The sequence below is a fragment of the Choloepus didactylus genome, chromosome 1, assembly GCF_015220235.1.
Source record: "Choloepus didactylus isolate mChoDid1 chromosome 1, mChoDid1.pri, whole genome shotgun sequence".
Lineage (NCBI taxonomy): Eukaryota > Metazoa > Chordata > Mammalia > Pilosa > Megalonychidae > Choloepus > Choloepus didactylus.
Window position 1 is genome coordinate 174540257 of NC_051307.1, and position 12480 is coordinate 174552736.

General features: G+C 39.0%; 1 protein-coding gene across 2 annotated transcripts; it reads left to right on the plus strand.

Annotated features, from left to right (window-relative positions):
- The first annotated feature begins 9583 nt into the window (after positions 1 to 9583).
- On the plus strand, positions 9584 to 12084 carry LOC119541600 (poly(A) polymerase alpha). 2 transcript variants are annotated; one of them, XM_037845686.1, is made up of 2 exons: positions 9584 to 11683; positions 11747 to 12084. In XM_037845686.1, the coding sequence occupies exons 1-2, from the start codon at positions 9698 to 9700 to the stop codon at positions 11915 to 11917; spliced, it is 2157 nt and encodes a 718-aa protein (XP_037701614.1). In that variant the 5' UTR covers positions 9584 to 9697; the 3' UTR covers positions 11918 to 12084. The 2 variants fall into 2 exon arrangements, with proteins under 2 accessions (XP_037701614.1, XP_037701606.1); XM_037845678.1 differs by having other exon boundaries at positions 9584 to 12084.
- The last annotated feature ends 396 nt before the right edge of the window (positions 12085 to 12480 follow it).

The window sequence follows — 12480 nt, forward strand, 5'->3', positions numbered from 1 at the left end:
GAGGGGACATAATACATTCAAATTAGCACACCTTTTTTAATCAATAATGAGAAATAGGCATTCATGATCAAAATAATTTTTATTTGGTCATACACTAGCAAAATTTCCTCTAATTCCAGTTATACTTTATGCAAAGAACTACCAATTCTCTAGTCTTAACTCTAATCAAGAAGTGAAGAAACTTGGAAAGTAATAAAAATTTAACAATAAAAATACATTTCATATTTACCTTTGGAAATGAGACAAATATATACTTGGCTCATCGGGCTAAGCTGTCTTTTGGCTGAAGCCTGCAAACAGGCAGCCTGGATTATTTATTCTCCCTGTCTCTCTCACTCTCTCATTACTATTGCCTTGTAGTTCATATAATATCCCATAAATGCCATTTTATATAAGCTGGGGGACCATGGGCAAGAGACTTAGTATCTCTGTGCTTCAGTTTTTTCCTCTGTGTATAACCCAAGTCTACCAAGTTTTCTGTTCTTTGGGGTGGGAGGTGGGGTAGGGGCGGTGTGGATAGTGGGAAAGAAGGAAAGAATGTTTGTGGACCATTCCAGTTTCCCTAAGTAAAAAAGATAGTTATCTCCAAAAATGAATTTCATTGCTTCCCTGCACAGTAGAAAACACACCAGATTTTACAAACAGTAGCATTTTTATCTTTTGGCCCACCACATATGAAAAGAAGGGACTGTACCAGATGGCCTCTAAGATCCCTGCTAGCACTGGCCTCCAAGGAATCAGCGAGCAGAGTAAAAAGAACACACTCTTTGAAGTAAAACAGACCCAAATTGTAACAGTGAACTTCTCTGAACCTTTTTATTCTGAAATAGAGGCATAACAAATTTGTTTCTCAGCATGACTGTGAAGGCTAATAAGGGATTTAGTACAAAGTCCGGTATATACATATTTTTAAATGGTGTAAAGTTTGATTATTTTGAGTCTAAATTGTTCCTGGTGTATTTGTATTGTTTGTCCACCTAGCAGTCAATGTTTTTCAAACTTTTCTGACAGCAAGCCTCAGTAAGAGGAATATTTTACATAGTCACAAAGCACACTATATACAACATAATACTGACCATTACTATCCAAAATGCACTCTGATATTTTCTATTCTATTCTTTTTAATCTGGTGGCAACCCACTAAATTGATTTCAAAATCCCCAGTGCGTAGTGACCCCACTGGAGAAACACTAGGCTGAATTACAAACTCCTTAAGATCAAGGACATATCTCACTTCCAATAGCACCAAACATAATGATGGACTTGTGTTAGCCAAATAAAGACCTGATGATTGATTTTTAAGGTCAAAACATATTTGAAGCCTTTTTATGCCACTACTTTGGACTTTAAATATGTGCCAAAATATTCAATGCCTAGGGAGGATTTAAAAATAACTACCAGGAAAGTATATGCCAATGACTGGCTATTCCAGTTTGCTAATGCAGCCAGAATGCAAAACACCAGAAATGCACTGGTTTTCATACAAGGGGGTTTATTTTGTTACACAGTTACAGTCTCAAGGCCATAAAGTGTCCAAGGTAACACATCAGCAATCAGGTACCCTCACTGGAGGATGGCCAACGGTGCCCGGAAAACCTGTGTTAGCTGGGAAGCCACGTGGCTAGTGTCTGCTTCAGAGTTCTGATTTCAAAATGGCTTTCTCCCAGGACGTTCCTCTCTAGCTTCAGCTCCTCAAAAATGTCACTCTTAGGGTGTTTGTCACTCTTGGGGTGTCCTCTCTTAGCTTCTCCAGAGCAAAAGTCTGCTTTCAAAGGCCATCTCCAAAATGTCTCTGTAAGCTGAAGCTCTCTCTCAGCCCCCGTGCATTATTCAAAGTGTCCCTCTTGGCTGTAGCAAGCTTGCTCCTTTTGTCTGAGCTTATACAGTGCTCTAGTAAACTAATCAAGGCCCATGCTGAATGGGCAGGGCCACGCCTCCACGGAAATTATCCAATAAGAGTTATTACCTACAGCTGGGTGGGTCACATCTCCATGGAAACACTCAAACAAAGAATTACAGTCTAATCAACACCAATATTTCTGCCCACACAAGACTGCATCAAAGATAATGGCATTTTGGGGCACATGGTACATTCAAACTGGCACATTTCACCCCCTGGACCCCAAAATGGCATGATCTTTCCATAAACAAAATACATTCAACCCATCACAATATACCAGAAACTTACATCATTTCAGTAACAATAGGTAAGTACAAGATTCCAACAAAATCAGTTACAGGGATGGTCTGTCTTAAGGCAAAATTCCCCTCTAGCTGTGGATCTGTGAAACTCAGAACACATTATCTGCTGCTAATAAACAAAGAAGGGACAGTCATAGGATAAACGTTCCCATTGCTATAAGGAGAAACAGTAAGGAAAACAGGGTTTAAAGGATCAAAACAGTTCCTAAAACCCACAGGGCAAACTCCATTAGATTTCAAAGTCTGAGAGTCATTTATCTAACAGCATTGTATCCTTGGGGTTTGAGAAGGTGGGAGTCCAACCCTTTTCAAAGGCTCTTGTGGCAGCCCTTTTCCCTCCAAATGCTGGAGTGAGTGCTCTAACCTACCCACACATTGGGGAGAAAACCTTTTCGGCCCCACCCTCCTCAAACATCAGGGAAGCACTTGGATTCTCTTCCATCTCCGGGGCACACACTCAACCCCTTCAGAACAGTGGGGTGGAGGCCAGGCTCTCTCAAATTCCCTGGGAATTTTCTCCACCCTCTCTGGGGCCTAGGGTGAGAGCCCTCTTTGTGAACATCGAGGTGGAAGGTCCAACCTCCACCTCTGGGGCAAATTCACCCTTTCCATGTGGGGGCCATTCTGCTCTTCCAGCCCGAGACCTCTTTACTCCAGACCTCAACCTCCATGGCTCCATCTTTGAAGAAAATTTTCCTTCAATTTGTTCCTTGTCTGTCTCCTCCAGTCCAGACCAGCAGCAGCTCCATCTATAAAGATCTCGCAAAAATTCTGTTGGCTTCGCATGAAGCACACAGGGGTCAAAGCCGTCAGACAATAGGACTTTCCACAAATCCTTTCTGGATAACTCCATCTCCAATTTTGGCTTGTACTGAAATGATGCTTGCGTTCCATATTTGGTTAAATCCTCACATGGCACTGTAGCTTCTGCAGTTATACCCACTGGAAGCCTGGGATTTTCCAAACCATCAGTTTCTGGTTTCTTTGAACCCAAGAGTTCAGTTCTTAGCTTGTCTCTCTCCGCTCGCATTTTACTATAAGCTGCAAGGAGAAGCCAGGGTACATCCTCCACACATAGTCTGGAGATCTCCTCAGCTAAGTATTCCAGATTGTCACTTTCAAATTCCGCCTTCCATATGACACCAGGACACAATTTTGCCAAATTCTCTGCCACTTTAAAACAAGGATCGCCTTTCTTCCAGTTCACAATAACACATTCATCATTTCTGCTTAAGGCCTTATCAAAAGTATCTTTAGAGTCCATATTTCCACAGTCTCTTCAAAGCAATTTAGGCCTTTTCTATCAAGCTCCTCACAATTCTTCCAGAATCCTCCCCTTATCCATTTAAAAAGCCATTCCAACATGTTTGGTATTTGCAAACTCAGCAGCAAAAGCACCCCACTTCTCTGGTACCAAAATCTGTTCTGGTTTGCTAATGCTGCCAGGATGCAAAATGCCAGAAATGGATTGGCTTTTATAAAGGGGAGTTATTTGGTTACACAGTTACAGTTTTAAGGCCATAAAGTGTCCAAGTTAATGCATCACCAATAGGGTAACTTCACTGCCGTGTCCAGAAAACACTGAAAGAATTACAATCTAGTCAACACTAATATGTCTGCCCACACAAGACTGCATCAAAGATAATGGTGTTTGGGGGGATGCAGTACATTCAAACTGGCACAATGGCAGATGTTTTTAGATCAAATTATTTTATTATAAAAATATATGTGGATGCTTCTTTGATACAGAGATTAGTTCTATCCTGGAAGGTATTAGCTGTCTCCAAGGGTCCTAAAGTTCCACATGCTGCCTTCAACCCCCCAAAATTAGTGTATGTACATCAAGGTCACTTATAACCATAAGGTAGTTTGTATGTTTTTCATCAGATGATATATATATATTGAGAAGGAAAAAAGAAGCTGCTTCAATATTTGATGTCACCTTAATGCATATTAAAAGGACTTCTATCAAATAAATATTAAACAACAAATGATAAACACTTTTCACTGGTGAAATAGGATGATAATCAAATGATGTATTGTACTTTTGAGAATGTCTGTGAATTTATTAGTGATCTACGTTTACTGTCTTGATAAAAACCCAAAAATAAATACAATCAATATTAGAGCAACAAATTATTATTCAGGGCTTACTATATTTGCAAGATGCTATGATTAATACAAAGTCATATCAGATCTGCTTAAAATCTAGTGGATCTTAAAACTATAAGGTTTCTGAATTATGTACAACATGATTACAAGTACAACCATGATTTCCCACCACCATCACCTCCCAGACTCACCTCTACCACCACTACCACTAAATGAACTCGCAATGAAATAAGAAGTGCAAATAGAGGTAAAACTTATATTGGCATTAAAAACTAGGACTGGTGTCATTCACATGCCAAGGGAGTTTAACCCCTTTCCCCATGCCTGCTTATGCTGAGCAGTAGAGTCATTCCATTCTGAACCCACCTAGCTTATGCCTCAAGATTTCCTCCTGGTGCTAGCAACCACACCAAGAAGAAAATACTCTTCCCATCTCTCACCTCTAACGACAGAAATACAAGCTTTGAGGCCTCATCTTAAGGGCCCTCACCATGTGTTCGCTTGGTCATATGTTTCTAAACTTTGCAAAGGTGAGATATTTTAACTGCAATCAGTTAAGACTGCTGTATGTTTCTATTCTGACTTCACCGCCATTGTATTTCCCCTTTTGTAGGGCTGCCTGGGGGTGGTCTCACGCAATTCTGAGATATAAGGGAGAACAGAATTGTGGATACATTTGGTTTAGATTTAGTGGGATCTAGTTCTGAAATTAACAGTCAACTCTGAAATGGAAAAGTTAGTCTTTCAGTGGAAGAAGGGCTTCTGGGAATTCTACTGCCCACCATGTTGAAACACCTGGCACTGTGACATGAAGTAGCAGGGCCAAGGGTTGCATCGTGATATGAACATGCCTGCAGTACCCCACAGGAGATATATGCGTGTCCTCAAGGAAAAACAGTTATTAAATGTAAAGAGCCAGAAGCTAGTCTTGGAAAATTATTTCAAATCTTATATCTCATATATGAGAAAAACTTGACAGAAGTTTTGACGAATTGACAAACCTAAGAATGTACATATCATCAATATCAAGTAGAAACTTTCCAAACAATAAACAATAAAAAAGAGACATTGCTAAACCATTAGAGAAAAGACTCACATTATCTTTCTATTCTCTTTGACAAGGTGATTGAAGAAAATACATACAAAAGATGTAAAAAGAAAAATTATAAAGGTATGTCAGGCAATGTATTAAGAGCCATAGGGAAGAACAGTGAATAGAGTCAGGCAAATGGCAGGAGATCTTAGAAAATGCAAAAAAAAAAAAAAAAAGTCCTTTCTGGAGGAAGGATTTTACCTGAAGTAAAATCTATATCCTCTGTAAGACCTGAAAGAGAAAAAGAAAATAAGGAAGAGATGGAGAGAGGCAGAAGCCCCAGGAGACACAAGTGCAAAGACTTAAGGAAGACTTTAAAGACAGTAGTGAAATATTCTGGAACCAGCAGATTTTAAATACACCAGGACAAATAATCTCCCTGAAGGAAATTTCTGCAAACAGCTAGGCCAGGAAAATCCAACTTATTCTCTATCGAGATATAAAAAAAATTATCGGTACAACCTCAATAAAACAATATTACGAAAAAATAGTGGGAAAGTGTAGCAAAACATACCTGACAAAAGGAAGACTGTGACAAAACAGATGAAAATAGTGATCATGTACTTTGCCATTAGTTTAAAAACTTATTTTCTCTAAAAAGAAAGATACAAAGTAAATGCAAACACTTTGTGAGAAAACAAAAGGAAATGGTGAGGAAAAAGGAATGAGATGAAATAAGTATTGGAAAATTTCAGGAAAAAAAATTGAGGGGAAACAAAAGCATTATATAAGCAAGGACAAAATTAAAGTGAAAACGAAAGAGAATAAACATTGTAGGAATAAATGATGATTAACCCAGATTACAGGATGAGAAAAGCAATCCAAATGAGACAGATTTAAAAAGAGTTTAAAAGAAAGAGAGAGAAATTGAGATTTTTTTTTTAATGGGCAAATGAGATCTACCATAAGCATAATTGCTGTTTTAAAAGAATAGATCAGAGCAAATATTTGAAACTGTAATTCAAGAAAATTTTCTTGAAATAAAAGAACATTTGAATTTAAGTATTGATGACATACCATATACCTGAGAAAACTGACCCAGAACAGTGAGCACTGAGATAAATCCTAATAAAGATATTGTATATTAAGGATTAAAAACATCATTTGAGTTGTCAGGAAAATGGATCAAGATACTTATAAGGGGAAGAACTAGCCTCAAATTTTTCCACAGCATCATTCAATATCAAAAAATGTAGAGCAGTATCTATGAGATCTTCAAGGGAAGAAGTGTGAACATGGGATTTTATACCCAGCCAAGCTATCTTTCTAAATAGAGGTTACAGAAAAGCAATGTTAAACCTATAATCACTCAGGGAATATTTTCCTCATGATCCCATCTTGAAAAAATATCTAAGCAACAGATTCCAGCCAACTGAGCTATGACTGAGGAAAACAACAGCAAAATGACCGGTAGCGTGCACTAAATGCATCTAACTGGAGAACTAGGATTAAAGTAACTTGGGGATTACAGCAACATCAGACTGTAAATGTTACATATGTACATATACTGTGCCAAGCAATTGCCCTCATAGTTTTATACCCTGAAGAAACTCCAGCAGATGTGTCCAAGAAGATAAGTTCAAGAATTTCATTGCAGCATGGTTTAAAATAGCAAAAAAAAAACAAGAAAAGAAAAGAAAAGAAAAAAGAGAAAACCTAATGTTCATCATAGTTTAAAAGCATGCAGAAGAGTATTATATAATATTTATGGATACCAGGGTACATAATTTGCAGGGCTTAGTGCAAAATGAAAATGTACACCCCTTGTCTTGTTCAAAATAATTAAAATTTTAAGACTGTGACAGATGAGCATTAAACCAAGCATGGAGCGCTTCTCAAAGCAGGCCCTGTGGGGCAGCGTAGGTCACATGCCTATGAAGCAGACCCCGGTGAAAACTTTGAAACACACATGTGACTCACAAACACCAAATTCAGAATAGTTTCTACCTCCAGGGAAGGAAGGAGGGAAAATTGATCAGCAAAAACTGAGGGTTTCAACCATATCTACAATAGTTTATTTCTTGAAAACTAAAAAAAAATCTGCACTAAAAAGAGCAAAATGTTAAGATTTGATTAAAGCTGGGTGATGGATATAAGGGTGTTTGTCATAGTTTATGAATGCTTGAACTATTTCAAGCATTATAAAAATGATTAATACAGTAGTATGATTCATACAGACAACAGTTTCCAATTTAAAACTAAAACAGTATTAAAAATCTTTACCTTGTACTTTAAAGCACACAAGTCTTCAAGCCTTATGATGAATTTTGAAAGCAAATTAAAAATTATGAAAAATGTATGTAGTTGTATATTTGCTTATTTTATAACTTGCCCCTTATTCTAGCATGAAAAGGAAATAAAGATTCATGATTTCCCTACATAATTTTCCACTTATTAATTTTTAATACTTTTCTTTTTTGAAACAGCAACATTAACTGTCATCTAAAGACTTACCAGCATTCATCAGTGTCAACATTTATGAGAGAATAACTAGGTAAGGCTGCTTTATTAGAATAAAGGGCAAGATTTAGTAAATGAATTAACTGCCATCTTCTGTTTTTTGAAAGTTACTATTCTTTAGTAAATGCGAGTAAGAAGAATGCCAGAAATCTTACTTAATATTACAGCCCACATTCTGGCAACAACAAGCAAGAATGACTGCCAGGTTTTAGAGGGTGTTCTCATAAGCCACAATCCCATGGGCAACACGTGGCTTTCCACTGGATTTATCTCCGGAGGGGTAGAGGTTGGGAATGGGAGGGATCTTCTGTTTGTTCCTCTAAGCCACGACCCCCTCCTCCAGGGTTCCGTGCCTGCACCACACCATGAGGCTCCCCACTTCTGACTCCTAGTGAATTTTGCCAAATGGGCAGCAGCAGCAGCAGGAAACTGGAATGAGGGAGAAAAGAGAGGCCGTGTATGTTTGCCACTGGCCACCACCCTCCTGCTTTGTACTGGCTTATCTACCTAGGACTGCAAGTCCTGGGCCGCCCTTCACCAGTTCCAGGTACCACTCCCTGCCCCTGCCCTTCACATCCAGAGGTGGAAAAGGACTCTCCACAACTGACAGCTCCAGGATGCTACACTGGTTTCCCTAGACCCTCCCCACACCTCTTTTCAAATCACCCAGTTTGAAGGTCCTAGTGGTGTCCTGCTGGGACTTGGCTGATGAAGGGAAAGACAGAGAGGAAGGGAGGAGGAAAAGTGCCCTACCCAAACGAGGAAGAGGAGCATGAACAAACGTTAAGTACACCGCGGGTAATTCCCTACCACCTTTAATTCATGTCTCTATTTTAGTGGGAAAAAATATAATTGGTAAATGTTATGCAGTTAAATATACTAAATTATTAAGAACAGACAATTTTAATTGTTCCATGCTTCTAAAACAAGTTTATATTTTCCAGAATGCTTTTTGCCCAGTCTTTAAATCATTTACTCACATATACCCTTACCCACAAAACATGTGAGCAGCTTAAGACAGATATTACCAACTCCTTGAAGAGTTCAGGAAAGTGAGCCCTGGTCTAAAATGATTCGATGATTTAGTAAAGCACATTACTGTTCATCAGGAGGTGAGAGCCTACATCTTTGGGATTCAAACCCACCACATGGATTCTTAATGGTTTAAACAACATTTCTATCTTAGCAGAACTACTACCTACAAGCTTAAATATGTCTGATTTAACACTTTTGTTAGCTCACTAAGTTAAATGATAGTTTTCTTTGCCTATAACCTAAAATTAATAATACCTGGCACTGAAAAAGTTGGCTTCCCTGTCATTCCTGCTTCTAATTATCTATTCTGGGTCAAAGGGAGAATTCCAGAAGGAATTTAGTGCCTGAATATTTTATCTTGTTCCTTACCAAACAGAGCCCAGAGTGCCCCCCTGTGTATAAAGTGGAAATAAATCTACACTGTTGCCATTACTATCAAGATAAGTTTAGGTATAAGTACAATTTGGGTGGCAGTTTTTAAAAACTATTATATTTAATAAATTGTTATACTGTTGGCATCACTGTTTTCAATTCAAGCACATGCATTGCTTTTGTTGGAGTTGGGTTATCTCAGGAATGGTGACAAGTCCAAAACACTAATATCGTTTTATTCTAAACTGCAAATTAAGAGCTCCAAATATCTAAATGATTTTTCCCAACTTATAAATAAATACAGGTTGGACCCAGGGCTGAGGCAGGCGTCCCCCTCCCTCCCGCCTCAGTGGATTATGCCCAGGGCGGCAGCAGCGGCGGTTGCGGGGGGGAAGTGACTGGGCGGTGCCGGCGCAGGAGACGATGCCGTTTCCAGTCACAACGCAGGGATCACAACCAACACAGCCGCCACAGAAGCACTATGGCATTACCTCTCCTATCAGCTTAGCAGCCCCCAAGGAGACTGACTGCATACTTACACAGAAACTGATTGAGACTCTGAAACCTTTTGGGGTTTTTGAAGAGGAAGAGGAACTGCAGCGCAGGATTTTAATTTTGGGAAAATTAAATAACCTGGTAAAAGAGTGGATACGAGAAATCAGTGAAAGCAAGAATCTCCCACAATCTGTAATTGAAAATGTTGGAGGAAAAATTTTTACATTTGGATCTTACAGATTAGGAGTACACACAAAAGGTGCCGATATTGATGCGTTGTGTGTTGCACCAAGACATGTTGATCGAAGTGACTTTTTCACCTCATTCTATGATAAATTGAAATTACAGGAAGAAGTAAAAGATTTAAGAGCTGTTGAAGAGGCGTTTGTACCAGTTATCAAACTGTGTTTTGATGGAATAGAGATTGATATTTTGTTTGCAAGATTAGCACTGCAGACTATTCCAGAAGATTTGGACCTACGAGATGACAGTCTGCTTAAAAATTTAGATATAAGATGCATAAGAAGTCTTAATGGTTGCAGGGTAACCGATGAAATTTTACATCTAGTACCAAACATTGACAACTTCAGGTTAACTCTGAGAGCTATCAAACTGTGGGCCAAACGCCACAACATCTATTCCAATATATTAGGTTTCCTCGGTGGTGTTTCCTGGGCTATGCTAGTAGCAAGAACTTGCCAGCTTTATCCAAATGCAATAGCATCAACTCTTGTACATAAATTTTTCTTGGTATTTTCTAAATGGGAATGGCCAAATCCAGTGCTTTTGAAACAGCCCGAAGAATGCAATCTTAATTTGCCTGTATGGGACCCAAGGGTAAACCCCAGTGATAGGTACCATCTTATGCCTATAATTACACCAGCATACCCACAGCAGAACTCCACGTACAATGTGTCCGTTTCAACACGGATGGTCATGGTTGAGGAGTTTAAACAAGGTCTTGCTATCACAGATGAAATTTTGCTGAGTAAGGCAGAGTGGTCCAAACTTTTTGAAGCTCCAAACTTCTTTCAAAAGTACAAGCATTATATTGTACTTCTAGCAAGTGCACCAACAGAAAAACAACGCCTAGAATGGGTGGGCTTGGTGGAATCAAAAATCCGAATCCTAGTTGGAAGTTTGGAGAAGAATGAATTTATCACACTGGCTCATGTGAATCCCCAGTCATTTCCAGCTCCCAAAGAAAATCCTGACAAGGAAGAATTTCGTACAATGTGGGTGATTGGTTTAGTGTTTAAAAAAACAGAAAATTCTGAAAACCTCAGTGTTGATCTGACCTATGATATTCAGTCTTTCACAGATACAGTTTATAGGCAAGCAATAAACAGCAAGATGTTTGAGGTGGATATGAAAATTGCTGCAATGCATGTAAAAAAAAAGCAACTCCATCAACTACTACCTAATCATGTGCTTCAGAAAAAGAAAAAGCATTCAGCAGAAGGTGTCAAATTGACAGCCCTGAATGACAGCAGCCTCGACTTGTCTGTCGACAGTGATAACAGCATGTCTGTGCCTTCACCTACTAGTGCTCTGAAGACCAGTCCATTGAATAGTTCTGGCAGCTCTCAGGGCAGAAACAGTCCTGCTCCAGCTGTAACAGCAGCATCTGTGACCAACATACAAGCTACTGACATTTCTGCGCCACAAGCAAATTCCAGTGAAAGCTCAGGGGGTACATCAAGTGAAAGCATTCCTCAAACTGCCGCACAGCCAGCCATTTCTCCACCACCAAAGCCTACGGTCTCCAGAGTTGTCTCCTCAACACGTTTGGTAAACCAACCACCTAGACCTTCAGGAAATGCAGCAACAAAAATACCTAATCCTAGAGTAGGAGTCAAGAGGAAATCCTCACCTCATAAAGAAGAAAGTCCCAAGAAAACCAAAACAGAAGAGGATGAAACAAGTGAAGATGCTAACTGTCTTGCTTTGAGTGGACATGATAAAACAGAAATGAAGGAACAACTTGATACAGAGACAAGTACAACTCAATCAGAAACTGTTCAGACAGCAGCTTCTCTGTTGGCCTCTCAGAAAACATCCAGTACAGACCTTTCTGATATCCCTGCTCTCCCTGCAAATCCTATTCCTGTTATCAAGAATTCAATAAAACTGAGATTGAATCGGTAAAAACAACCTCAGGGGTCCATAGACAATATCTGCCAACTCAACCTGTTGTCTTCAAATGCTAAAAAAAGGAGAATGGAGGGTACAAGACTAGACATGACTGAAAATGGATTTAGGTTTTTTTGGTGACCTCCCTTACTGGGCTAATCAGCACTTGATCGGAAGTCCAGGTTAGTATGTGAAGCCAGGAGTACTATTATTAATGTGTTAGCAACAGTTGCATTAACTATTTCAACAGATTACTGCCTTTAAAAAAAAAAACACCTCAAGCTATATTTGTATCCATAATTGACATCTGGATTGGGTTTATGTTTGATGCATTGTTTGGAAATTTTGCAATACAAACTGGCATAAGAATTCCTTATTCTGATGATGCACTTTTATGTATTTTTTATTAGAAAGTAGAACTAATTTTAGATTTTCAGCTTGATGGATTTTCAGTTTTTTTTCCTGAGGAATTTTCTTTACCATTAGTCTTCAAATTGAATACCATCGTGCAGTGGTAGTATACTGTTAGACTTCAGAGATGGGATAAGAGTACATCTAGTTCAGTCCCTATGAGGTTG

Bases quoted from the DNA above. Each gene is read 5' to 3' on its own strand.
- LOC119541600 (XM_037845678.1), top strand. From the start codon at position 9,698: ATGCCGTTTCCAGTCACAACGCAGGGATCACAACCAACACAGCCGCCA.